The 27,779-nt window shown below is 49.1% G+C and overlaps 2 protein-coding genes across 3 annotated transcripts in view; both read right to left on the reverse strand.

The window, feature by feature from the left end:
• The window catches only part of SPAG6 (sperm associated antigen 6), a 33,046-nt gene extending 25,452 nt beyond the window's left edge, over window positions 1–7,594 (reverse strand). The window contains exons 1-2 of one of the 2 annotated variants that reach the window (XM_038129088.1): window positions 7,118–7,594; window positions 6,931–7,026 (exon numbers count right to left, since the gene is read on the reverse strand). In XM_038129088.1, coding sequence (XP_037985016.1) covers window positions 6,931–7,026; window positions 7,118–7,142 — 121 coding nt within the window. In that variant the 5' untranslated portion in view covers window positions 7,143–7,594. The remainder of the gene's footprint in view (window positions 1–6,930; window positions 7,027–7,117) is intronic. The other variant, XM_038129089.1, reaches the window with a different exon arrangement.
• Window positions 7,595–17,347: 9,753 nt separating this feature from the next.
• On the reverse strand, window positions 17,348–27,705 carry LOC119697811 (polycomb complex protein BMI-1). The gene is made up of 10 exons (XM_038129117.1): window positions 27,567–27,705; window positions 22,413–22,546; window positions 21,905–22,001; window positions 21,146–21,201; window positions 20,973–21,023; window positions 20,603–20,711; window positions 20,467–20,512; window positions 19,810–19,908; window positions 19,383–19,463; window positions 17,348–19,297 (listed from the first exon to the last, which is right to left on the reverse strand). The coding sequence occupies exons 2-10, from the start codon at window positions 22,522–22,524 to the stop codon at window positions 18,968–18,970; spliced, it is 981 nt and encodes a 326-aa protein (XP_037985045.1). The 5' UTR covers window positions 22,525–22,546; window positions 27,567–27,705; the 3' UTR covers window positions 17,348–18,967.
• Between the last annotated feature and the right edge of the window lie 74 nt (window positions 27,706–27,779).

Raw genomic sequence — 27,779 nt, forward strand, 5'->3', positions numbered from 1 at the left:
GGGGCTGGAAGAAGGACACAAAAAACTAACCATGCTATCCACTAAAAAAAATTTTAGGAAGGTCAATGCTCTAGACAAAAGCTGCACTATCATGACAGGTACAGCATGTTCACAAGTAACACAGGTTTCAGGGGGACACATAACAAAAACAAGTAAACAACCTATGGAAACAGGTCTGTAATGTAGCTGAGGTCTGCTCACCCTTCTGTTAAAGCCACTGGGAACTGAAAGAGGTCTCCTGTGCACCAAATGACAAAAGATAGATCCTCCAATATTGTAAGATCAATGTGAATTCATTTAGCACTTTGCAGAAATCAGTACTTCAGAATGTGGTCATCACTGACATCTTCTCATGAGCTCTACATGGCAGGCGTAGTGTCATTAGCAAGTTATGCTTTGTATCAAAAACCACTAAATACTTTATATGACAAATTAGAAGTAAAAACAAACGTTGGGGCCAATGTCATATATCATCTGTTATCTTCTAGCCAGTCATCTACACCCTCTGTGGGAGGGTATTTTTTTGTCCTTCCCTCTAACATCAGCTGTATGGTCAAACAGCTGCTGAAATTCTTAAGGGGACCTCACAATGTTCTTATGATCTACATTGAAGGTATTTCAGTGAAGCAGGAACACTTACAAGTAGTTCACTTGCATTTACTGTACAGATATTACATTTGAGCTCTTGACTTGAGATAATATGAAAACAAGAATATTTAATAAATAGGAAAAAAGAAGGGGAGGGGGGGAAATTATTTTACTAATATAAAAGAGCCTTTGAGAAGTGGTTGGGGGAGAGGGAAAGGAACACTTCAGCCTGCAGTGTCCTGACCCTAAAAAAGCCATGAGCCTGATGGCTGGGACATTAAACCAGAATGTGCCAGACAATTCAATTCTGATGATCTCAAATCCAGGGAAATTTAAAGAGACTAGAATCACTTAACCCAGGAAGTAGGTCCAGGCCATGTGACACATTTCTGACCTTTATGACACACCTAGGCACGACAAAATGTAAAAACTACATTTAACAGGGTTTACATATATACATGATTTGAGTTGTTCCAAATGTAAGATTTATATATTTTGAATTTTCAAGATTAGCTGATACAGCTTTCACTTTTGGAACAGCCTAAAAATCCTTCACTCTGAAAATGCTTCCAAGCAGCATGCCTCCCCATGACCAATGCCTTTGATTTCATGACAGTATAAACCATGCAAAGTTTGGTGATGACATTTAAGCATCAGCACAAAATGTTCTACTGCAAATTACTTTAGCTGGTACAACTTATAATAAGGAAAGAGATGAAGAATGAAATGGGAGTTACTATTTGAAGAAAGGACACAAAATGTTACAACACAGTTAGAAAAAAAAAAAAAACAGGTTTAGAAATAATAGCAACTGTGCTGGTCCTCAAGGAGACTGCATTTTCCTAAAGTCATGTTTGAATGTAAGAAGAGACAGTGGACAAATAATTATAATGGAACGAGTTTTGGAGAAACAAGACAAAGAAAAAACAATTCCTGGTTCTGTACAAGCCTTACAGTCACATCAAATTAACTGAGAATTGAGAGAAGTATGTAAGCATATATAGGCCTCGAGCATGCTTGTGGATTGAACATAATTAAAAGCTTTTACCTCTACTTTCCACCTTCTCTTAAAACCACTTTCTTTCTCTGTGTCAAGATGCTTTCCATCTCCTCCAATTACTCTGCAAGACCAACTGCTTGAGGAGCTTTCACCATTGTCATCATTTTTGTATCTTCTGCAAACCTAGTATTTCTTAACAGCACTTTAAAAAATAATTAATTCTGACAATGTGAAAACAGCTACATAGAGATCCTGCAGTCTCCACTAAAATACCTATAGGAAGCCAAGATATCCAACCTTTCCCTCTATGACTTTTGAACACGGTGCTGTAAAGGACAGATGTGCCTGGCACAGGATGAGGCTTTCCTGCACTGAGCCCAACCCAGCTCTTTGTTCCAGAGACAGCTGTATTTGGTGACCTCCTTTATTTGATCTCTTCCTTTCATCTATCCTGTTTACAGCAAAGTCTACTCCTCCAAAGAGGTCCAAGCCAGGATTCCTATCGGCATTTTTAATTAAATTCAAATGTATTTAACATTACTTAGAGCAGGAAAATAGGCAAGAACCTTCCAACTACTTCCTTTTATCTTGACCATTCACTCAAGTGAACGAGGCCATAGAGATCATGGAGTAGCAGTGTCTTGTTGCTGAAAACTTTGGAACTCTTTGGTCTTCTTCTAAATAAGTCTGTTGTGACAGCAGTAGGAAATTCATTAACTCTAATTCAAAAGCAACCGCACAGAAAGTAAACTACAAAATAAGGCATTTAGACTATTGGACTAGATTTATTTTGGAAGAGTTCCCACCAGCACTCAGAAACTGAGTAACAGAGAATTACTGCCAAATATTCTCTCTTGCATCACAGAACCTTGACTGACATTGGGCAAGGAATGATTCCCCTTTCTATCCTCAGTTTCCTACTCAAATTTGTTTCAAAGAATGACACACTTTAGAAGCTGAATCACTCTTAACACACACTTCTCAAGAGGAGCTGTTACACACAGGCCTGATGCACTTTCTTTTAGCAAGCAAGTGCTGGCTGCTGCCTATCTGGAAAACAAACAAAAAAAAAAATCACTCGGGGTAGCAGCAGGTTCCAGTTTTTTTTTTTTCATTCCAAGTTTCTGCAGGAAACAAACAGTCACTATTCTGGAGATAGCAATCTTTGCTTAGCCATTTTGATTTTTTGGGGAAAACAACCTGAAATTCATGCAAAATACTTCTACCCTCCTCCCATCCCCCTCAAATCCCTGTCAAACTTGACTAGTCACAAAACAGAATCACTACACTGGAAATTCTTTCCATTTCTGCATCTGAAGATGACTACCCCTACCTTATCCTCCTTCCTTAAAGGAAAAATAATTTCTGTTTTAAAATGTGGGGAAAAAAGTCATTCTACACTACAGTTATCTCTGGACACACTCTTGTCTTGCAGATGCTGTCCTTCTAATTTATGCTTTGGACCAAGACAATCTCTTCTCATTTTTGTGTGCTACCTGTTACATTTAGAGCGTCCACAGAGCTAGCATTAGCACTCAAACATTCATCATATCAGCTTGATTTTTCAGAGCTCTTTATGTCAAATTCAGCTGACTTAACAAGGAAATAAAATGGAAATTTATTTCTGCCTCACCCCAACACCCTATCTTCAACAACCTTTTCTTAGGAACTGCATAGCAGTGAGTTTTAAATCCCCTGCTTAAAACAAATTTCCCAGAAGAGTAGTGAGAGAGAATTTTCACACTCACTCATCTTGACACAGCCTCTTGCAGAGACAGCAGTGTGCAGGTCTCAAGTACACACTCCTCGAGTGTGACTCGTCACAAGGAAGGACTCCTCACTGCCACAGTTCCATGTACAGCAAACTACCATCCTCCAGAGATCAAAGGCAACATAACTACAGTTTGGTAACAGAGACTCTGGATGATGAAGTAATTGGTACAGCAACTACCAGATGGTGTGGGACATACTGCAGATTCAGTTTGACAGTATCACTGAAGATTCCTGAAGGATCGAGGAACAGAGAGTTTCTCCTCCTTAGATGCCAGACCCTGTTTCTGCATTAATGAAGCAGAACTAATCCTGTTACAAGAGGACAAATTTCTGAAAATACCCCTTATAGGGCTGTTAGTGGCCACCATGCAATTGTGCACGGGCACAACAAAATAAAGGTGGTCACAAGGAGCTGCTTCTTTTTAATGTCAACTTGTTAAGATCCAAGATTTGATAAAACATCTGTTATTGTTTCACATGTATATTTACTAAATGGAAAAGGTTTAGGTGTTTTGGAGCAGACTTTTCTCCCCAAGTATCAACTAACTAAAAATTCAAATTGACAAATCCTATAATTATTCATGGTAGTATTTAATCATAAGGAACAACTTTATCAAAGCAAAACAGAGAGTTGGAAAACACACAGGAAAGAGTTCCAACAAAAGAATATCTCTGATCATTCCTTGCACTTTCTTGCCACCAGAAAACTGTTAAGCTCCCAGGCAGTAACCCCCGGGACATTCTTGACCAGGAAAGGGCCAGTGCCATGCAAACATGATGAAGCCCAGGGCCAGGTTCCAGCTCCCTGGTTACAACATCTTTGAGATTTCTGCCCGGTGGGAAAAGCAGCTCCAGAACTTGATGAGATACAGAAGCTTCAGAAGACAGATGCCCCAAGAAAAGGTGGACTTCCTGTTGGCCCTCTCTGACCTTCTCTTCAGCTTCCCACCAGTTTTCCTTACAGGTCATACACAGGAGTCTCCACAGCAATGGCACCTTAAGGTTTCTCAAGAGTCAAGCCAGCATGGGGAACTGGTGCCTCTGATCCTGGCTGCTTGCTCCCCTCCAGGCTGCAGGCTCCGAATGTGCAACAATACCATGCTTGGACCTAGTTTAACACCACAGAAGCAGGGCTTAGAGGGTAGTAAAGAATTACTCAACACTTTTACCTTTTGTTATGTTAGCATGGTGTCCAGAGACACCTCCCCAAAGAATAAGGTCTCAAACAAGTATTTATTTTCCTTATAAGATGCTAAGTATTTATCAAAAGGACTTCTAAAATGGGATCAGATGTTTTATTCCTTGAGCACTCATCCTTCATTCTTATTCCAGGAATATAAACTGAGGCCACTAATACAACAGTACATGACAGTACACTTTAAGGATTTAATTTTGTTCAAATTGAAGTCACTGTAATCTTGCCTTCTGCTTTTGCCAGAAAGATACTAAGCCCTGACAACTTTTGAGATCCAAAAAAAGAACCCTGCAAGGTGCCCCTGACTCCTATAGCTAATGTAAAATAACAGTGGACAAAGACTTATCTTCTTAAAACAGGAATCTCCATAAGGGATGGCTAGAATTCTTATTCACCAGAATGAGAAACAAGCCCCAAATCCTTTTAAATTCAGATTTATCCAGAGATACATGTATAGACAGGCATCTTACTTAAATCACTGCTCCAGCACTCACTAGATTAAGACCATAAAAGGCATATCAGTTATCTGCTAGACAGCAATGTCCCAAAATATTTGTTTTAATAAAAGGACCAATTTTATTTGGTGACAGGTTTTAAAGAAAAACACCTAATTACATATAATTTACAAGAAGGCTTTAAAACTTGTATCTAGCACATCCAGAAAAGGCCAAAATGAACACCCTCATTGCAATTATATAACTACCAAGTATTTTTAAAGACACAGGTGGGAAAGATGGTAAAATATTTGTGGGCCATCTAAGTAAATTGTAACAGCCATATTTGCAGACATTCCCCTCTTGCCCAGCATCTGATAAACTAAAACTTGTGTCAAAGCAGCTCATGACCAGAAACAGCCAAGTAGGATAATCTACACAAATGTACATTTCCACATTACTACCCAGAGCCTGATCCTTGCAAATTTAACCTTCAGACCAACACCAGCTGTGTACAGAAAAAAGTTTCAGGCCTGTGAATCGACTTTGTGTTCTGCACAAGCAAGAAATCAGTTCTGAGATCAAGTTACCAACCAGATTACATTAAAATAGTTTAAAAAGAAATACAATGCAATTAAAGTTAGCTTGGCTCTTTGATTGCTTTCTTAAAATAGAAACTTTCTGCATTTTTACAATGCTGAGCTGCAAGAAGCCTGTCTATACAGGGTCTCTCTCTCTCTGGGAGTTGCTAAAACAACCAGGACTGTAAAAGGACGCAGAGGGACCTCTTCATACAAATAAGGAATAAATTATTCCTATAGCCACGATGTCACTTGTGTAAGCTACAGCAGGGTCATTAACTCACCAAAAGATGGAAAACAAAACAAAGATTCAAGAGCCACAGCAAGGTAATACAAAAGGCCTGGTATTGACATGCCACTCTCATAATCAAAGGAAATGTTTCCTTAAGAAAAGGTTATTCCTCAAGAATTTAAGTGATAGATTTTTAATAAAACAATTCCAATAAATGGTTGTAAATACAATAACAGAAAGTTGTAAATATTTACACCACTGGTTGTCTTTCTCGTTTGCTTGTTAGATGTCACTGTATTTGAGAAAAGACTGATAGCTTTACTAGATCTGGGAAACAAGTATTAAAACAAAACTGAGACACACCAAAACATAATCAATTCATGAATACCACATGGCAAACCCACCACTGATCTGTAGCACATTTTCAAACTGTCATTCAGGTAATCAATTACCAGGCACTTCTTTTTCCTCTTTTAAGCTCAGGAACTTTGGCCGAGCGGAGTGGGTCTGCCAGATGCCAGCAGCACAACAGCTGGTAGAAGTGCCCCCGCAGCTCCTCTTTCTAAAAATGTTCAATTTGTTTCACAACATCCCATGACAGCAATATAACAAAATCAAATCCCTCCTAAACTCAGCCAATCTGCCGGCAGAAAGCATCGAAGAATTTAGGAACAACTTTGTAAACAAATAAAAATTTGTTTATTCTTAAAGTAGAATTTCCTTGGCAAATTGGCTGCTGGCTTCATCGGGGATTCCAATCTCTGTACTTTACATAAAGCTACATCGGAACCGGGAGGAAGTAAATTTGAAAAAGGATTATACTGAGAAATTTTCCTTGAAATGAACTGGAGCTCTCAGCCAGAGGCATCCATCCCGCACAGGCACCCGCCCGCAGCCGACCAGCGCAATTTACTTTCCCACCGCAACGAGGGGGACTCGGCAAGCAGGGCGGGAGCCAAATCCTACTGGAAAAAAATCTCCCGAAACTGAGCGGCCAACGGGGGAGGAGGGAGATAAACCAAAAACCGGGCAAAGGCCGCGGCGGCCCCGCGCTGCCCCTGCCCCCGTCCCGGGGCGCGCAAAACCCCGCGGCCGCGCACGGCCCGGCCCCGCCGGCTCCCGCGTACCTGCGCTTCGGAGAGTGTCGATGCTCTGCGGGCGGGCGGCGAGGTCGGCCACCGCCTGCGCGAACTGCGACCGGGCGCGCTGGTACTGCTCGAACACTGCGGGCGGCAGCGCCGGGGCGCCGGGTCAGCGGGCGGGCGGGCGCCGCGCCAGCCCCGCTCCCCCGGCTGCGGCCCCGGGCCAGCTTACCTTGCAGGACCTGCCGCTGGCTCATGGCGGCGCCGGGCGGGCTCCGCGCCCGCGGGGATTTCCGCGCTATGGACGCGTCGCCCCGGCAACCGGGCGGAAGCGGAGCCGCCGGGGGCGGGGCCTCGGTAGTGACGTTGCGCGCCCGCCCGCCGCGCCCGGTCCCGCTCCGCCCCGCGGGGCTCCGCGCGCCGCGCTCGGGCCGTGCCCGCGGGGACGGGACGGGACGGGACGAGACGAGCGGCGGCTCTGCTGGCTGTGCCCGGCTGGCTGTGCCCGGCACCGGCCCGCACACGTGTGTCACTTGCTCCGTGCCGGCACAGGTGCGGGTGTCGGCACCTACAGAGGCTCGCGGGGGCGTGCGGACCGGCAGCTCCGCGGAGACGGGAGCGCCGCTGTGTCTCGTCTGTAGCACAAACACAGCACAGCACCTGCGGGAGGGGATCAACGCGACGTGACACGAAAACGTGTACGGCCGCTGCGCGCACTCACCTCTCACCGGCAGGCTGCTGCTGCTCTCGGGGCCGCCGGGGAAGGATGGGGACGGGCAGGGCAGGGGCAGCCCCCGCGGGACGGTGCCGGGCTCAGCGCAGGGACGTGTCCGGGCCACAGCCGCGGCGCATCGCCGAGTCCCGCGCGGCGGAGGCTGGCGGGGAGATGTCGGACGGCCGGACCGGAGCCTGTCCGCCCCCGCTGACATTTGGGAGCGGCGCCGCGGCCGCCCCGCCGGTGCGTATCGGTGGAACGCGCTGCTCCCCCGGGGGCGCGTCCCTTGTCCTGCTCCGCTGCTGCGCAACTTGCCAAGGGCTCGGCGGGCAGACGGGGAGACACTCGCCGCTCTGGCGAAATCCAGCGCATCTCCCGGCAGAGAGAGGGTCCACCTGCTTGGCTCCCGCTTCCCTCCGCTCCCTGGGTGCGGAGGGAAAATAAAAACTAAATAAGAAAAATTAGGACAGCTCGAAGCTGCTCGCCCCCCGCCGCGCCTTTATTCTTCGTGGTGTCCTTTGATTTTAGTTTTTTCTTTCCTATCTCACCACCGACACGATTCTTCCTCGGGGATCTCCACTCTTGCCTTACGCCGCCGCGACGACCCACGCAGGGGGTTTTTGCGCCTCGTGGGGAATAAACTTGTCCCGCGCAAGGCCGCGGAGCGCGGCGGCGCCGGGGCAGTGTGAGGCAGCGCGGACGAGCAGGGGCGAGCCCATGGGCTACAGCCTCCGCCGGGAGCCCCGGGGTGCGGCAGAAGAAGCGCCGTGCCCGCTGAAGGGAAGGCTTTTCCCAGACATACACAGCGCAGTGAACGATGTGCCCGAGCGCACCCATCCGCGGAACACTCGCGCAGCGGCAGCTCCCCGCCCCGCTCGGCCGCAGGTGGCCGGGAGCAGCATCCGCTCTCTCGGTGCACGGGGAGCAGCGTGGGAAGGGGCACGGTGGGGAAGGATGGTCCGGCAGCAGCCCTCTGGCTCTCTGGCTCTGCCTGGCACAGACAGAAGTTATTCCTGTGCACTATGATGGAGCGGGGGGGAGGTTTTTTGGTTTGGTTTCTTTCTTTTTTTCTTTTTTCTTTTTTTTATTTTTTTTTCCCAGCAGCGTATTATTCTGGTTGATAACCTGTGCACTGCTTTCCACTTTTTCCCATCTTGGTGGGACCATAAGGACTAATTACGAATAATTCTCTTCATTACTGGTTGGCAAAGACATGGTTGCACCTACGAGTACACACAACCTTGGAGGTCTGTAGAGCAACTAGTGCAAACGGTGGGACTGGGAGATTAAATTAGTATTATAAGGGTTTGAAGAGAAATAGACTCTACATCTCCCCCAGTATCTTTTGAGGGGGATTCCCAAGACGCAGGATACTTGTGAACGAAGATAATAGTTAGCTCTGCTATCGATCAGGCTGCTCCAAGTGAAATTGTGATCCACAACAGAAAATCAGAGTTAATAGTCAATAAAGAATGTCGCTTTCTGTAGCCACAGATTATTGCACAGTGGTTTCAAGGTTTCATAGGCGGGTAATTTGTCCTGAAAAGCTGCAAATGTACAAAAATCAGACGACTGACACTATATAAACATATTATCTGATAGGTAATATAAAGTTTTGTCTCATACCTTAGAGTCGGAATGCTGAAGCTACTTCAGCTGCCTTTTTAAGTTTAGAAAAGTGTAAGAGAGACGTCTGAATTTTTAAAAACTCCTGTCTGTGTTTGCTCAGCTGAAAAGAGAGGGGCTAATATACACAATATCATGGTCCAAAATGAGCTACGTGTTTCCAAGAGTATTTCGTCCAGGAAAAAAAAATCTCTTTAAGCAAACAAATTAAACAGGTGGTGTGCTATTCTTTACAAATAAAGGAGACAAATAAAATCAGATTGGTGAGAAGGTCGTTTGCCACAGAAAATATTTTGGGAAATTATCACCATGTGTACTTGAGAAGGGAACAGCTGTTAAACACATTTCTTCATACTTATTTCTGTTCCTATGTTAAATAAAAAATAAACAAATGGTGATTAATTGCTTCCAGAGGTTAAAAAAAAAAAGCAGATGTGTCGATTACAGATAAATTGATTTATCTGTCTAATTAAGTCTAATGTTTGGATGAGGAACAACAAAACGCACCCTGAGTGCCACCAAGACTTGCTGTTACACTTCGTTGCTTGATACTAAGTCTGTTCGCATGGTTAATAATAATAATGAGGAATAAACACCATGCAAATGCGGTCTACGGAAATGTCACCGGTTCTCGCAAAAGTACTGAAGACGGAAAATCATTTATGGAAATGACGTAGTTGTGAGACTTCATTGCCTACTGCTGGGGTGCTCATTAGTAGGAAACCTGTATCCTTAAGCGGGTGGTGTTAGTAATGACTGCGTTACCGCGCACGTCAGCTTAAAAAATAAACCGGAGACCTGGGGAATAGGCAACAGTTATCTAAATGAATAATGTGCCTTCGCTTTCTGGTGGGTGTTCTTTAATCTCAGACTTTGATTCACACGGAAATACGACCGGAACGTGGTGGGGGAGCATAATTTTCCCCAAGACGGGGAAAGGCGAAGTTGCTCCTGGGATTTTTTGGGGGGTGAGGAGCACCGAGGGCGTGGGTTTTCCCGGCTCAGTCTCGTCCCCGCGGGTGCGAGGCAACAGGTGACTCAGCTCCGGGAGCTGCCGGTGCCCCGCGCAGGACCCCCGGCTGGAAGGGCGCTGGGTGGCCGGTCCGGGATCGGGCTCTCTGCCCCTCGACGGCTCACGCCCCGCTGTGCCCCGGCTGGCCGAGCCGCGGGTGTTCCGCTACGGCTTAAAACTGCACGACGCCCATCCAAAGGTGAGATCATCCCGTGCCTTGGTGCGGCGGCTCCCCCGGCGGTTCGGGAGACCCCCGGGACAGCCCGCCGGGGGGCTGCGGGTCACCCGGGCTGGAGCCGGAGCGCCCCGGGCCGCCCCCCGCGCCCTTCGGCGGGGCGCTCTGGGTCGCCCCATCTGCCTCGGGAGGGTCTGCTCCTCCTGGCACACGCCCGGCAAATTGTTCAAGCGTTGAGGAGATATTCGTAGGGTTACAGAAATTAGGGGTTTTAATCCCGTATTTGCACGATTCAGGTCATTTGGTGGGAAGAGCAGCGCGCAAACTCTCCCACGGATCGGAGTTGGACGTGCTGCTCTTTTAAAAGCCAGGAGTTTGAACCTGGAAAGTTCATAGTGGGAGTGAATGGGATGTAGGCAACTGAAGTGCTCTCTCAAAAAGAGTACACTGAGTGAAGATTCTCCAACTCCACGTATAGCCTCTACTAAGATTAATCTGAATAGTTAATAGGATCCTTGAATAGTTTATTTTTCAAATTTAAGTTGGGCTGTGCCATTACCTGATTTTAGCAAAAACTCTATCAGAGAGACCGCTGGAATGGAGAGCTCTCTCTTTTTTCTCCCTGAGCTTTGGCTCGGGGCTGCAGGGACTCGCGCCACTCTAGGGTCCCCTCTCCGGATTTTCGGTGGCGAGTTTAGTTTGTAAGACCTTCCTATAGAGTAAATTATTTCTGTGAGGCGAAGACAGAAACGTCGAGGCACTTCAGACGCGCTAGAAAGAGGACTTCTCTTTTTTTCTTCACCCAAGAGGACGGCGCTGGCATTTGAACAGGTATTTGTAACAGCTGTAATCGTGTAAACGGTACCGATTTGGCTAGTGGAGATTGGTGCATCACCATTACAGTCGGAAAGGCTGAATAAAAAATTTAAGAGATAAATAAACCGGAAAAATGGCAAAACGTGTCAGGCTGACTCGCAGGATGGGACCAGGAAATATTAGCTGGTAGGGCTGAGCCCTTTTCACCACGCGCATATGGTTACACCTCTGGTTTCCTGCGGAACCGTCAGCGCCTGTGCAGTGCCATTATAAAAAAAATATTTTTGGGACGTTCCAAAACTGAAAGCCGGAGCTTAATTTATTCTGGGGACTTGAAAGGAGCGAGGTCTTCCTTTGTGTCTGATGCTCCGGGGGAGGGTGTGTGTCGGCTTGGCGCTGAACGCTGCCCGCATCTACATATGTAAACCCAGCAGCGCTTCTCCCCCCCGCGCCGGTCGGATTGCAGCTCTCAACAAAGCTACCACACAATGCGAAATGCGCGGAGCCTGCGCGGCTGCGGCTGAAAGCCAGTATTTAGCTCTTGATGTGGAAGGACCAAATGTGCGCGGTGCCCAGCGGAGCCCGCAGCGCGCCCCGAGGCCGTCCCGTCCTCCTGCACCGTTATTGTCCCTGGCTGCTGTGGTTAGAGGGGTGGGGACCGGCAGCAGCCAGACGACCGTATCCCGGTTTGCAGGAGAAGGTGTAACGAGAGGCGCTGGCAGCAGCAAAGGCTGCAAATCGCTGTCGTGTGGTTGCTATTAGCAACAAATCAGCTGAACAGCCTGCAAACCCCGAGCACCTAGGGCGGAGGTGGCAGGGAGAGCGCCGGGGCTGGGAAGGCTGGGGTTGATGGGCGTTTTCCCGAGGGGACCCCCGGTGCGCCCCGAGCTGCCTCCCTGCAGGACGGCAGAGGAGGGGCAGGGCAAGGGGAGATGCTGCCACCGCCGCGTACTGAGCTCCAGGAGAGGGGAAAGCCAACCCTCTCAAAAGAGACAAAATGGCAGCTCATGGCTTGTAGGCATCCTTCCCGGCGCTGAGCCCCTGGCTCGCCTCCGCCGGTCCGCCCTGCTGCCAGCTCCTCCGTGCCCGGGGGCTCTCCCCGCCTGCCCGGCAGCACAGCCCCAGCGCAGGGAGCTCGGTGTCCCGCGGGGCTCCAGCCGCGGCCCTTCGCAGCCAGCCTACCCAACCTAGAAATCGAAGTGCCATCCCTTCGGAAGGGACACGTCCCGACCGGCTACATCGAAGCACCGGTTGGCCGGGCGGAGCTGCGGCTCCGCGCACCGCGCACCCAGCTGGGCTCGAGAACCCACGGAGAGTGTGCGCAAGCTCCGCAGCCCGCGCAGGAGAGCTGCCTCGCAGGGGCATCACTCGCTCAGCGTTCCTGCACCTTGGCCGTGCCTTCCTTCCAGCACCCTGTTAGCATAGCCTTTTGGGTACCTTGATTTCAGTTGTTCGGGCTTTCTTCTGGTTTTTATTTTTTTGTTTGTTTTGTTGGAGGGTTTTTTCCCTCATTTCCCCTTCAAAATTTTGGAATTGTGTATGTGGAGTTGTGGAGTTTTTTGGGGGTTCTTTGGTGGAGTGTGGGGATTTTGTTATTTTGTTAGGGTTTTTTCTCATTTTTGTGTTTGAGTTTTGAGGGAACGTTTTTGTTTGGTTTGGTTTTGGTTTAGGTTTTTTTTTGTTTGTTTGTTTGTTTTGTTTGTTTTTTTTTTTACTCAGTCCACCTTGGAGGCCTCCATCAGCTGCACGATGTTGTCTCACAGATCAGAAAATGCCTCGTTGAGGAGGCAACTCTCGAGCATCCCCAGCACATGGAGGAGTAAGAAATGTCACCGCTGGCAGCAGTGCCTGGAATCTCTGCGCTCAGCGGAGGCCCCAGGATGCGAGGCGGCTCCTCCCGGCCTCGGCCTCCTCCACCGGGGATGCGGCGGCCGAGAGGCAGCGGGGACGCGGAGCTCGGCGGCGGGCGCTGAGGGGGAAGGGCTACTGGCTGCCTCTGCTATTGGAAAGTGCCTCCCTGCCACGGCGGAGTTCTCACCCCGCCGCTCCCGGAAAATGTACCCCCTCCACACCGTTGAGAGCATCGGCGTTCGGAACGGGGAAGGCATCTGCCTGTCCCCGGCGATAGGAACATACAGCCCTTTGTCTCTCTAGCCGAGGTGCGATATTCAGCTGCGGGCCATGAAAATAGATACGCCAAATGGCTACCGCGACCCCCTCCTATCCCTCGGGGAGGTGGGCTCGCCCCGAGGCCCCGCGGTGCCCTGGGAAGGGCTGGTGCCGGCCAGCCTCAGCGGGAGGCCGTGTGCTTGCGGCAGGGCTGACGGGGATACAGGACAGCGGCGCCCCGCAGCTGGAAAACCCGGAACGCTCCCGTCCCGCTGCGCACATTCCCAAATGTCCGGGCTGGCTGGAGCACCCTAAAGGCCAGGAGGAGGGGGAAGGCAGACTGGACGCAGGACGGTGCGGAGCCCACGGCGGCACCGCCACACCTCAGCGGAGGGCGGCTGCGGCCGGGGGCCGGGGCGCTGCCTGCCAGGCGTGCCCGCCGCACCCCGGCCGGACCCGGCACGGCCCGGGAGCTGCCAAAGGCGCGACGGTGCACCCGCCGCGGCCGCCGGCGGAGGCCGATGGGGCGGCGCTGGCGGGGCCCGGGCGCGGCGGGCGCGGCGCGGAGCGGCCGGGGGTCCCCCGCGGGTCCCGCTCCGCGCAGCCCCGTTCGAATCTGGCGGCGCGGGGGAAGTTCCGCGGGCGCGAGAGGTGCGCAGGCGCAAGATGGCCTCTGCCGGGCGCGGGGGGCGCGGAGCGGGGCGGCCCGCCCGTGAGGGGCAGCCGGCGGCGGCCCGGCCGCGCCCGCGGCACCGGCGGCGCCGAGCGCCACGTTTCCAGGCCGGCCCGAGAAGCCGCGTTCCCGCCGGCGGAGGCGACGCGGAGACAAACGCGGCAGAACCGCGGCTCCCGGCTGGGCTCCCGGGGCGGGCAGCGGCCGCCCGACCGGCGGCGGGGAGGCCCGCGGGCTCCTCGCACCCCCGGGGCAGCGCCCGCCTCCGGCACCGCCACTCGCGGCCTTGCCGTGACTGCCGCTGTCTTGCCCGTCGCGGCCGCGGCTTCGCGGCAGCGAGCGGGGATGGAAGTCCCTCTCCCTGCCCAACCCCGGCAGGAAAACCTCCTTTGCCGTGGGTGTTACGTGTCCTTCGTGCTCTACCCGTTACTGACATTGATTTTTTTTTCTTTAACCCATATCATCACTGTTAAATAAATACAAATTTCCCATCCCCAAAGACGGCGAGACCGAGAATTGCCTGGTCCACACCGGGCTTTACAAGTGTTTCTGTTCTCCTGGCGGGACTCCTCTGTTGGTCGAGGGGAAAGCGAGTGAAGGAGCCGGAGTTGGAAAAAATCCTCGCTGCCAGAATCCTTGCCATCCTCGAGTTAATAAAACACAAATCAGCCGTGGGTCGGAGCTCCCGGAGTGGGGCAACGACATTGAGCTGCAGAAAGCGGAGATCCGCAGCCCTTGGAAGGTGAGGGCAGGTTCTTCTCCAGGCGTCCTCCGGATAAGAGATGGGCACAAAAGATGAAAATAAACTGTTTATAGTGAAATGAAGGAAATCCGTTTCAAGTACCCAGAGTAGGAGCAAGAACGTTAAAAATTAACAGCGGAAACAGGAAACACTTATCTGAGTAAACATTGTCTCAGAATTTCACCGTTTTAAAATTGGGAGGGCGCGAGGTGCTCGGCGGGGCCGCCGCAACCCTCCTCCCGCTGCGCTGCCTGCGGCGGGGGCCGCCGCCGCCCGCCCGTTCCGGGGCCAGAAATCGGAGCCCGGCACGACGAGACAACCCGATCCTCGTCAGCCAGTTTGGTGGCAAAGATCGGAACTGCAGGAGTTCCTGCGTGGTGAGAGATGAACAGTCCAAAAGTGATGTTTGGAAGGCAGGAGCAGTCTGCCGCCGGGGCTGAAGAACCGGCGGTTCGGGGCCGCGGCGAAGAAAGAGAGGCGCAGAGTTGGCGGAGGCGGAAGGAAGGAGAGTTCGCCCCGGTACCGGCCACGGGAAGACTTGCTTTGAGCGCGCTTTGAAAATCCCCAGCGACTCCTGGGGCGGCGGTGCGGCGGCGGAGGAGACGGCGGTGGCCCGGCGGCCGCGGCCAGCGGACCGAAGGCATCGCCTGGTCGGGAAGGGCGCCCGCCGCTGCCGCTGCCTCCGCCGTCGGGTATCTATGCCTCCTCATCATTCAAAAATGGGGGAGCATCCCTTTCTCACGGCGTTTCCTGGAGCTCCTCCGGTGCTGCCCGGGTCCCCGGCGCCGCGGCGGTGCCGCCCGTCGCTTCCCTCTCCTGGCCACGGGACGCTGCCGGTGTCGGAAATCTGTCGGCGGTACCCGCCCGCCACCGTCGGTTTTCTGGAAGTCATGGGCGCAGGTTGTTGAGAGAAATGGTCAGCGCTGGGGGACAACTATCTCGGTTCAGCAAGCTCGTCATGCTCCTCTTTCTCTCCCGGCACATTTCTGCATTCCGTCTCCCTGTTTCTGTCCGTCTTCTCCAGAAGCGTACGGAGCTTTTCATGCTTCCTCTCTATTGCTTTCCCCGGGGCTGGATCCCCATTCGTGCCGGACACAAAAGCGCTGCTTGGAGCTGCAGGCAGCTGAACCAGGGCGGGAAAATTGGTCGGATGAAGGCAGAAAAACATCCTTTTCCAGCCGGCATAGACCACTCCTGCCTCTATCCTTGACCAGATTGCTTGTTGAACAAGCTCAGGAAAACGCAGTAGACTTCGCCTTTATCCCAACATCTGTATAAACGCATTGCTGGATAATGAAAAGATTCCTCTTACATGTACCGAGCGGAGATGTCTTTCCTTTCAGGGAGAATTTAGGTACATGTGAAAGGAAAACCTGCCACTATGTATATGCAGAGGAAAAATATTGTGAAACCGGGAAAGCTGACATAGCAGCTTCACTAGTAGAACACCAAGATGCTATCTTTGATCGTCCTCCCAGTTGTGCTTAGCAGTATATAAGCATCGCAGTGCCATCTGCGCAGGGCCAGCAGCAAAACAAAAGTTTCACATGGCAGCACAAACATCCTCGGCGGCTTTTGCAGCTCGGTAAGAGAGCTACTAGAGCGTTTGTTCTTGTTCAGACAGGAGATGTCAAATTGGGAGAGGTCGAAAATACTCTAAGAGCTTAGTAAACCTCGAAGGGAAATATCCAACTCCTGTTTCACTGCCGAGTGCTTCACGGGCACTCCACAAAGACGGAGATTAGCTCCGAATTGATGCTAGAAGTAGTGATTAACTGCTATTTCGAGTAAAATGAAGCACATTTTGATCAGTGTGCTAACGTACAAGCCTCTGCTGCAGGTTCAGTGCTGGTTTTTGGGCGAAATAATTCAACCAGTACAGTGTGATTCACTCGTGTAGCTGAGGGAATCGTGCCAAGAGAGACATTCGGTCACATTGAGAGGTATCTTTCTATTAAAATGTATTTAGTTCCACTGAGGCTTTAAAACTAATACAGGGTAGCACAGGCAGAGCATTGCACTCGCCATCACAAAAATCAAGTTCTTTGCTTCCCGGATAGTGCAGTTTAACAGGGGCTAAGTTTGAACAGAGAGGAGGTAAAACCTGTGGCTGACTGGGATGTGAGGATGAACCATTTGCTTATTTTCAGGAATAAATCGGAGTCAAATAAAGAACAGCAAATGTTTTCAAGACAGGCAACCAAAGCAAACCACTACAATTTCTAGGTGTCTTTTTTTCTTCCCTTTGTTATTTTAGTGTGCTATACTGTACTGTTCAGTAAAATATTTGGTACACCCAGAAGTCTTTCCCATGAGAACAAGATGTTTGTCTTTTACCACCACATTATCAACAGAGGTAATTTGCTACTTTTCAATGAATTATCCCTTTTATTTGTTTCTTTGATCAGCTATAAATGAAAGTTATTCGTGTATATAAAACTGAAGTTTTTACTGTTGAAATTGAACTGTACATGTTTACTACAGGAAAAAATATCAACTCTTGTTTAACAAGACATATACATCAATAAGCAATAACCTTGTGGAGGATTTGCAATCACCTGGTCTATAAAAACAAGCAGGACGAGTAACAGCAATTTATATTCAAAAGTAATGATTTAATGACTATAAGCAAGACAAAGCAATAAGAATTGTGCTTCTTTTGCAGACTGGAGACAATGAAATGTTTAACTACAATTTTTCCGTACAAACATGAAACAATATCCATATAGAATAAACACCCTCACAAATGTATAACTGATGGGTGATGAACACACACAAAGTTCGACCAAAGCAAAGCACAAACTGAAAAGTGTTCTGGGCTGTTCATATTTTATGGTGGAAAAGTTCCTCCTATTGAAAAAACCCCACCCATAGAAGCCTCTAATAAAATGCACCTACTTGCAGGCCATTAAAGAGAAGGCATTCTCCACAATTTATTGGAAATATTAAAGTACCAGTTAAATTTTAATGAAGTTAGTACTGTACCATATACATATATATTAAAACAAATTTAGATTAAATGCCTTCATCCAGCCACTTGCTGGTTCCTTAAAATTTATATCAAACAGTTTATGGCTTCTATAATGATTCCGTGTGCTTTTAGAAACACAGTCCCACCACACCAAATAATAAAAAGGTAATCAAACAGATCTAAAACTTCCATGTCCCTTGATTTCTTTTTTTCACTGTATCATTTCAACATTTGGTAAAGTAAAAATCTTCCACTTGGAAGGAAAAAAAAAATAAAAAGACAAAGCAAGTAAAATTCTTTTAAGATTGCCAATTGCCTCCAGGTTATCAGAGACTTGAATGTGCTTCCCCAATACTGTAGCTCTCACACACAATGTGTTTCTTGCAGTATGAGCAAAGCTCAAACAGGCGGCATCTGCAAGGGTCGAACCTGTTTAGAAATTTAACAACCATATCATGAGTGCATGAAACACAATATTTTCTTTATAGTATTTATAAATATATCATACAATACTGTTTCCTGTTATGTCATATACCAATATGGCATTGTACAATAAGCATAATGCCATCTGATTCTTACAAAAGCGAATCATTTAAACAAGTCAGTAAATAAAACGGTAATACCCGCTTTTAGGCATACAGATTGTAAAACTGAAGTTTTCTTTTGATCGGTTCTGCGCAGCAACAGAGAAGTAAAAGATGCAACATAAGAATCAAAATGGCTAATACGCAAAAATTGTTATTCACAGTGACATGGCTACATATATGCATTTTTCTATGCATATTCTTTCAATTTTGTTGGATTTCAAGATGAAAAAGCACTTGCTTTCTACAGGTTCACAAAACAGTATAAGAACAATAACAATCGAAGAGAACGCAATGGAGGAGTTAGTCTGGATTAACAAACTACTTCCCAGGATTTGTATTGACTTCTGGAGACTCCTGGCTCCAGATGATGGGGACAGAAACAACTCCACATCATTCAGAACAGGTGAAGGTGTAACTTTTGTTTGTTTCCCAGTCCTCTGAAAAATTTACATTTCAATCTTGCGTTTCCAATAACTGAATCCAGTTATTATAGTCCATCCTGAATGTCACCTAGTCCGCCTTTTATAGCCAAGTTCAGTGTTACTACAAAAGAAAGCAATTTGGATGATAGTCACATGGATTAGCATCTATAAAGCTGTAATGGCATGGAGAGATCTATATAAAGGAGGGGTGAGGGTGGTAGCCTGGTTGGCACATCAACCAGATGAAGTGGCTGAGGAGCCATTTATTGATGTTTTCCGAGCTCTGTTGGTAAAGGAGGACTGGTGGTTACTGCTGGGGCTGCTGCTGGTGCCATTCATGGTGCTGGAGATGTGGGGGAACTGGGGGTGAGGAGACTGGACTGGTGTGCTGGGGCTGGGCAAACAGGAGGAGGTGGAGGGGATGCCTCCTGCTGGGCTGCTTGCCTTGTCGCTCCCAGAGTCACTTTCCAGCTCCCCACTGTTATTCAAGCCTTCCCTCTGGTGACTGATCTTCATCCTCTTGCAGGTAGGTCGGACCCGGTATTTCAAGGGCAGAGGCCCATTCTGGAAAGCAAAAGGGAGACCCTGGTAAGTGCCCTGCCCAGGCCATGACCTGCACCCTCCCCGGAGGCACACTGGAAATACTCACCCGCCTCCAGGTATAGATGTAGGCAATATCCATTAGGGTGTAGTAGTCCTTCAGAGGCTCCTCTTCATACATCACATCAATCTGTTCAAGATATGAACCCTTGCATTAAGGAGCATCCAGGACCTATCATTAGCACACGACTGCTCTGAGGTAAAGTAGCCCCACTGTCACAGATACCACAAATACATCAAGGAGCAATTTCTTAATGCTTTGGTATTTACAGCACTAAAAAAATTACAATGTCATCAAACTCTACAGACAGATATTTTAAAAATAAACCAAATAATGTATGGCACACACCAGAAATACTTGGCTGTTTCCACTTGCTGGGACCAGCTGTAATGACAAAATGAGTCCTACCAAAAAACAACCCCCAAAAACCCCAAGCAAGCAAACAAACAAACCAACCACTCTTTCCCAGGGGTACCTGGAAAGTGTTAGGTATATCCATCTTACTCCGCAGGAACTTTCTTAGATGCATCACTGTCATTGCTGCTGGGCAGCGCAAGTATCTTTTGTCATTCACCTAGTGGCATAGTAAAGAAAATCAGTCTACTGAGAATGTGCAGTTACTCCCACCAACACCAATGTTGTGTTCTAGCATTTCATGTTGAAAAAAAGTGCACCTTACTAAATTATGAACTGTAATACAACAATGCCTGCTGTCTTGGAGGGCACATCAGAAATAAGTGGCAAATTACAGTTCTAGAGAAAGTAATCTAAAATTGTAACTAAATTCATACGTAAATATTTGTATTATATTTAGTATCTTTTTAGGGTACATATGCAATACATATTATTTTTTATTAAATTACTAAATATATTTTCCCAAACTTTGATGAAAAATCAGATTTTGCTTTAAAAATAATACTGTGGGTATTTTGAATTTTAAAAAGTTGCCTGCATATGCAGCTGTATGAAAATGTTTTACCTCTTCTTTACCTAGTGCCATGATAGGAGGTGTGCTTCCTTTATTCTAGACACACATACCTATGTATTTTTCTCAGCTACAGACCTGTCCCAAGGTTGTGTGTATGTGTGTGTGTGTGATATGTTTCCCCTGTAGTAAAGGAAAGTTATTTACCTCTTCCTTTGATTTTTCTTTCTCCTTATTTCCTTTTCGCTCCAGTCTGTGAGAAGAAATTACAGAATTACAACAAATAATAAATACAGGTGCTATCAAATAGGTAAACATACAATTTTGCCATTCCGGAACTTGCCTATTCTGGTCAAAGAATTCAATGGATAAGCTTATTATCTCGTCGTCTGTTATAATTCTTTTGTCTTCATCAGCCACTTCTCCTCTGTCTTCATTAGAGCCATTGGCAGCTGCACAGAAATTTCCACAATAATTTACATTTTGAAATTCAAATCAGGAAGAATTGCAATTCTCAGTAACAAGAAAAAAAAATCTTCACAGTAAGATAATGAATGAGAGCTACCTGACTGTTAAAACAATAAACTTTTATTATGCTGACTTTACTTCTTAAAATTCTGTGATGGTAATACATCACTTGTAAGTTAAAAAGGAAAAGTAAAACATCTAGCTCAATGCCACACATATTAAAGTTGCGAACGAGAAGCTTTTACCATCAGCCGACGGATGAGCAGCATAAAAATCCCTTCTTCTTTTCATTTCATCTAGATGGAAAAGCATATATTTTTCTTTTAGTAGTTACTCTGCAACTCACGGTATTGATAAAGGATAGCGGCTCTGGTTTTGTTTTTCTGCTCTTAATAAAATACCTGATTTAACTACTTACTTTTGAAAAGGCCTGGTACTAGCTTGTATACAATATCCTGGAGAGTTTTATCTGACCTGAAAAAAGAACAACCCCACAACATAAAATTAAGCAGATGAAGCAATATTTTAATCCAAATGGCAGCTCCTACCTTATAAACTTTCACAACAACGAGGCATCTTCTACAAAGTGGGAGGCCAGTCATAAAAAGTTAACTTACAGGACCCTGTAATCAAACTAACCCTGCTCTAAATACCACTCTGAACCAAAACTCATCCATGTTAGCACAACTGAAAAAGAAGTCTCCCAGACTGAAGGAAGGCCTTAAATCCTCATGTGCTTCCTAGAAAGTACAGAGAGCCGACAACAAAAATGTTTCTGAAAGCCAAATGATATTTTAAAGGCTTTTGCCTCTTAGTTTGGAAAGTTGCAGCAGGAGTTTTCATGACTAGGAGCTGTGGTTGGAGTGATGCATGTCTTGGAGATACAGAAAGTAGAGGTAAGAACCATCGGGTGGTACGGCAGAATGCGGGAGAGGGAAGAGGCATCAATGAGTGGTCTATGCTAAAATAGGCCAACAAAACCATCTAGAGGCATCTTCAGTTTCAATCAGTGAAGAAACTCCAAAGAGACCACATACACACGAGGTAGCTTGTAAATTGACAAGCCCTTTCAGATTTAAATTGCAGACGAAGAGATAACATTGACACCGACTACTGCTGCTCTCCCCATGTAAAGCAAAAACAGAGATGCAGTGCGCACTTCCCAACTTTCTCCTACCTTATATTCAAAAGCGGTCGAGTTTTGTGAACTTGGACATCACAGATAGGACAATACTTGCTGGTCTCCAAGTAACGCACGATACAGGTCTTACAAACTGTAAGTCAAACACCACAGGCTTTTAGTGATGCTCCTAGGTGCCGCTCAGATATGCATAGATAAAGGTGCGATTTTCTAAACTATGCAAGCTAGAGCAAATCGTCCATTGTCAGCAACACGCTGCTTAAGCTAAACAACTACCCAAATAAGCTGCAATTACCATGAAAAGGAGACGCTTATAGCACATATATTATTACTTTAACAAAGACCGTAGGGCCGTCCTCAGAAAATCTGCACCGCGGCTGGAACACCTACTTCCCCTCCCGTCGGGGAGGAGGAGGGCGTCGGTCCCGAGCCCCTCGGGGGGTTTGGGCTTGGGAGGATTTTCTTTTTTCCGTGCGTGTTCCCGGGATGCCGGGAAAGGAGGGAAGCGGCGGGGGAAAAACGCGGAGCGCCCGGTCGTACTTACAGGAGTGGAGGCACTCTATGATGGTTGTTGCATCAATGAAGTACCCGCCGCAGAGCACGCACATGAGATGGGGGTTTAGCTCGGTTATTTTGATTCTGGTTGTTCGGTGCATTTTGGCGTGGCGAGGAGCGGCTCTGAAAGACACGCACACACAGAGGACCGGTCAGCGGGGGCAAGCGCGGCGGCGTCCCAGGTGCCGCGGTCCGGCGCATCCCCTTCCCCCGTGCATCGCATCGCATCCCCCGGCGCAGAGGAAGACCAAGCGCGGAAGACGAAGGCGGCGGCGGCGGCGGCGCGGGGCCGGGTGGCGGGCAAGGGCCGGTCCCGAGGCCGGCGGGGCGTCCCCGCACCGCACCGCCCCGGGCCGGCCTGGGCGCAGCCCCGCGGAGGGGCGGTCGTTCCGCGGCACCCACCGCGCCGTTCCCCGGCGGGCACGGGCAATTCCCGCGGCGCGGCGGCACCGGCCGGCTCGGGCTGCGCGGGCGGCTCGGCGGCGATGCGGCGGGGAGCTCCGGGGGCGACACGGCGGGCACCGGGCTGCCGGCGAGCAGCACAAAGGGGAACCAGCGCCTCCCGGTGCGGCTGCCCTGGCATTTCCGGAGCGCGGGGAGGGGCGGCGGGGGGAGGGACGGAGAGGGGGGGGACACACGCACCTCGGAGCGGGGCCGGGCACCGGGGCGGCGGGGCCGGCCCGCCGGGGGGGTTCGGGCGGCTGCCGCTGCGGCTCGGTGCCGATCCGGATCTGCTCCGCTCTCCGAGGGGGTTGCTATAGCAACTTACACTTACACTTGGCATCCTGCCACCGCTGGGAACACACGAGAGCCGGGCGGGGGGCGGCCGGGGGGGCGGGCCGGGCCGGGCCGGGCCGGGCCAGGGGGTGGGACGCGGGGCCCGGGGGCTGGCGGTGGGGGTGGAGGAGCCAAGGAGCCCGCGGGGGTCTGGGAGCTCGGCTGCGAATGGAGGGGAGGGGGAGGGCGGGAGCGGGCCGGGCGGGGTCGGGTGGCACGGCCCGGAGGGTGCCCGGGCGCGGTGGCGGGCGGCCCGGCCGGCGGGGGCGGCCCCGGGCTGTGGGGTCTCAGCCTGGCGGAGGCGAGTGCCAGAGGCTCCTCCCGAGCCTCGGCCATTTCGGATCCTCTCAGGGGCCTCTCTCCACGTCGACTCGGTGCGAGGAGCTGGTCTGAGATAGCTCCTCTCCCCCTCCGCTCCCTCCCTCCGGCGAACAGAACCGCGCCGCGCTCCCGGGGACCGAGTCCCTTGCACTGCCAGAGGGGTGCCGAGCCCCAGCTCCCGCTCCAGCATCCGCGCCGGCATCCCCGCTTCCTCCTTCTCTGTTTTCCTTACTTTTCTCCTTACTACCTTTCTCTCACCCCCAACTCTTTTTCTCTCTTTCTTTCCTTCTCCCACCTTTTGACGCTTGTTTGAAAATCATCCCGCGGACGAGGCAAGCGCGGTGCAAAGTTTTGCAAAAGGTGTAAAAGAGATTTACATCACCAGAGTAAGGTGCTTGGACGGCAGAAAACAAGTCTCCGGATACTTAAGTAACCCCCCATTTCAGCAATAAAGCACACCGAGAAGGGGGAAAAAGCCCAAACCGACTTTAAACGGTACATTAGTGACAACATGCGAAGGACCATGTGACCAGATCATTCCTAAAGCTAAATCAACACCTTGTCAACACAAAGCAGAGACAAGAGTGAAAAACAAATGTCATTTTCATAGTCTGAAACCCATAAAACCCCATCGCATGCACTGGCACCAACGCTAGATGCAAACACACTTTAAAATGAGAGGGAATAACAGATAAAGGGAAAAGCACACACAGGGAAAAATCCCTGTCAGCCACGTCAATTGTAGAGTAAATTATTTTCTGTCAACCAGATCCTGAAAAATGTAATGTAACAACGTTGCTCCGCTCAGAGCTATTCATTTCCCCAGGTCAGTGCTCCCAGCACATCAACTCCTGTCCTTGGTCCCCTCTCCTCCCGAGGCAGAGCTTGCGAGCCACCTCTCACCGCAGCACCGAACGCTCAAGATGCGAGCAGCCACTCGCACACTTCAGTGTTAGGAAGCGAGAGGAAAAAAAAAAAAAAAGAAAGAAAAGAAAAGAAAAGAAAAAAAAGGGGAAAAAAGTGGCAACACAGAAATGTTCCTAAAAGCTTTGAACGTCAGCCAAACTGACCAGAACAGGGGTACAATATTCGTCAGAAGTGTGCACAGCGCCAACGAGCGACCCCGACCAGAAAACTTCTCTTGTTGCTGCAGGAGAGCCCTTGAGTGAACAGCAGATAAAACTCCCCAACATCAAACCATAGCCGGCCAGCACAAAGAAAAGCAAAGTTCCAGAAGCACCAAGCCAGACCAGGTCCCCAAAGCTGTTCCCAGCACCGTGCGGGAAAGCAAGACTCCCGCTGCATTGTACTGCGGTTTAAATGTCGCTTCCAGGGTCCCTGACCCTCCGCTTCTTCCTTTTAAACTGATACCGAGGTTTTGCTTTTCCCAGAAAAGTCAGAGACGGAGTTTCTGCACGCCTCTCTGAAGAACTCAGCGCCCTGAAGCCGGCGGCTCCGGAGTCCCTTTAGGTACTTACACATGGACAGCTTTCACGGTTCTGTGTTTTATTTGTTCAAGTCACTACCTTATAATTCATAAATATCTAAACCAAGAAAAAAACCCAGCAGTGACCGAGGTCACACAAGTCGGCTGACCGAGAATTCCTTCCCAGCCCTGACAGACTGGGACAAACCTTTCAAGACATTAACGCGTTTATTTCACGCAGGCGAAGCCCCTTCCTAAATGGAGGGGGATTAAATTCAACCGTGAAACCTGTTTTGTCGAAGCAACCTCTAAATGCGGATTATTTATTGCCCAAAGTTAGCACATTTTCAACGTGCTATGAGCTATCTTGAAAATCAGTGACTTTCCCCAGCGAGCTGAACTAGGGACTTAATTTCTCCCCAAAAGCCACCCGCACAGGCACACGCGTGTCTGTGCCTGCGGGGATGTAACATGAACGCAGCACATTTTACTACATCAGCCTGAGTTTAATATCTTGGTACGAGGGAAACCCTTTCAGATGTTTTTTCTGCTCCTGATGATCGCACGGTGAATGCCAACACTTCACAGAAATACAAACAGCCTCTTAGCCAGGACAATATATATTTACACATTGACACATGGAACAACTAAACGTAAAATATATGTGGATAATACCTGCTACAAGTAAGCACTGCCAGCCAACCGATAATACAGAGGCCTTAAACAAGTTATGTCAAAATGAGGAAAAACAGAAGTGCATTCTCCTGTTAAGAATCAGCTACATTATTAAAAATCCATAAAGGCAATAAGCTATCAAACCTTGCTCGACAGGTCTCTAACAGAAAATACATACATGAAAAAACAGAAGCATCGCCCGGGTAGGTTTGTGTACTTTGTACCCATCTCATCTCAGAAAACTCTCATCAGGAATAAAGCAGCCTTCATTCTACATCTTCACCCATTATCAGCCAGAGCCACTTGTACTATCGAGTCTGTTATTACTCTTTCGCTTAAGAATGGTCACATATGTTTTAAAAGAGAGGACAGTAGTTCTTTCAGAGGAGGCACACGAACCTCAAGTATCTCTGCACAGCTCGCTGCAGCAAGAAAAGAGCTGAGAATATTGGCAACAAAGTGCAAAAAGACTCCAGTCTCTTAAATCGCCTTCCTGGGATTAGGCGTAAAACACAATCTATCTACTTTAAAAAATACACTAAAATGTTAATTTTGTAATATCTAAGCGATCAGGTAGGTCAAGACTTCGTGCCTCTGGCAAAGTGCAACACAGGTCTCAGTCTCCAGGACGGGCTGCACAGAGTCACTCAAAGTAGTTTTACTGGACTGCACCGAACGTCCCTGGTCTTAGGGACAGTCCCATAACAGAAGCTGCTCTCACCACTACAGACTACGCAAAAAAATTCTTTTAGCGACAAGCTTGCAAATGGGCACACATGCCCAGGTTTTCTTCGACTTTCCTGGGAAGTGGAGGAGTGAATCAAAGTTTTTAGGCGCTGAAAAGTTACTGCCTCACTTTTATGGAAATGCGATTATTTTCCTGCTTATTTTCACCTGATTATTTGCAAATGTTTACAGCACACATAGAAACACCCCGCTTTATATATTGCCAAGGCCATTCAATTATAAACACATAACACCAGCAACTTTCAAGTGCTGCCCATAAGCAGCACGAGGAGCCCACTCGTGACATCTTTAAGATCTGACAAAGGATTTCATGTAAATTTACCCTTCCCGGGCTCAGGGTAAAAAAAAATACCAACCAGAGAAAAGAAATTCACACACACCACCCCCCCTCCGCGTCCCGCAGACACATCACCTTTGCTCCAAAGGCTCCAGCAAACCGCTCGCCCCAGTTCCCCAAGACCGCATTAAAAGTGCTACCCTTACCCCCCCAAAAAGTTCTTTCTCGACGTTGACCACCCCTTGCCTCTCCCAGCAGGCACAAACCCCTAAAGTTCAGCATTTAGAGCAGAAACGTAAGAGGAGACATTGGAAACAACTGGGAACCGCCATCTTACAACCCATCCAATTTCACAGAAGTACTTGTCCAACTTAAGTTAATAACATTTTCTGCTGGGTGCCCCGGCGCCTAACAACCCCCCCAGGAGGATCGCTACCCCCCACTGGCTCCGTCTCTATAAAATGGGTGCATTATCTGACATTTTAACCCCCCCCAGACACATTTCTTTCGGGGAGGACTGAAATCACTTGACCCAGGCAGCTCCAGATTTCACGAACGTCCCTGTTTAATCAAAATCTGCCTTTAAACAAAGGGCGCTCGGGCCGGGCTGGCAGCAGGGTCGGGAAATATAAATATTCTCCTCGGGGGCCATGTGCACAGAAAGGTTTTAGGGGGCGTCTGGAGAAAGAAAGGAACTAAAATTTGCAAATGTGGGTGCGTAACGCGAGCGAGTGCACAGGCTGCTGCTGCTGCGTGTCTGTGTGTGTGTGTGGCTAGAGCAGCCTGTCAGCGCTTTTCCCATACGGAGAGCTCGGGGGACACCTAGGCGCCCCTTTGCAGCCCCCAAACCGGCCGAAAACCGCCGCCGAGCCCCCTTCGCCCCCCGCCCTTGGTAAGGCGACACCTCGCTTCATACGTACCCGGAAAACGGAGCCGGTTGGTGATGATCGGAGCGGCCAAAAAAGACAATGAAAGTTAAAAGTCGTTCAGCAGAAAATGAATGTGAGCCAAGCGGCCATCTTGAAATGAACTGCAGACGCTGTCAATTGCAATAAGCTTATTGCCGCCGCCGCCGCTGCGCTCCGCTCATTTTAGTTACAGAACGCCCGGGTCTCCTCCGCTCCTCGCGGGCC

The sequence above is a fragment of the Motacilla alba genome, chromosome 2 (assembly GCF_015832195.1).
Source record: "Motacilla alba alba isolate MOTALB_02 chromosome 2, Motacilla_alba_V1.0_pri, whole genome shotgun sequence".
NCBI classification, from domain to species: Eukaryota; Metazoa; Chordata; class Aves; order Passeriformes; family Motacillidae; genus Motacilla; species Motacilla alba.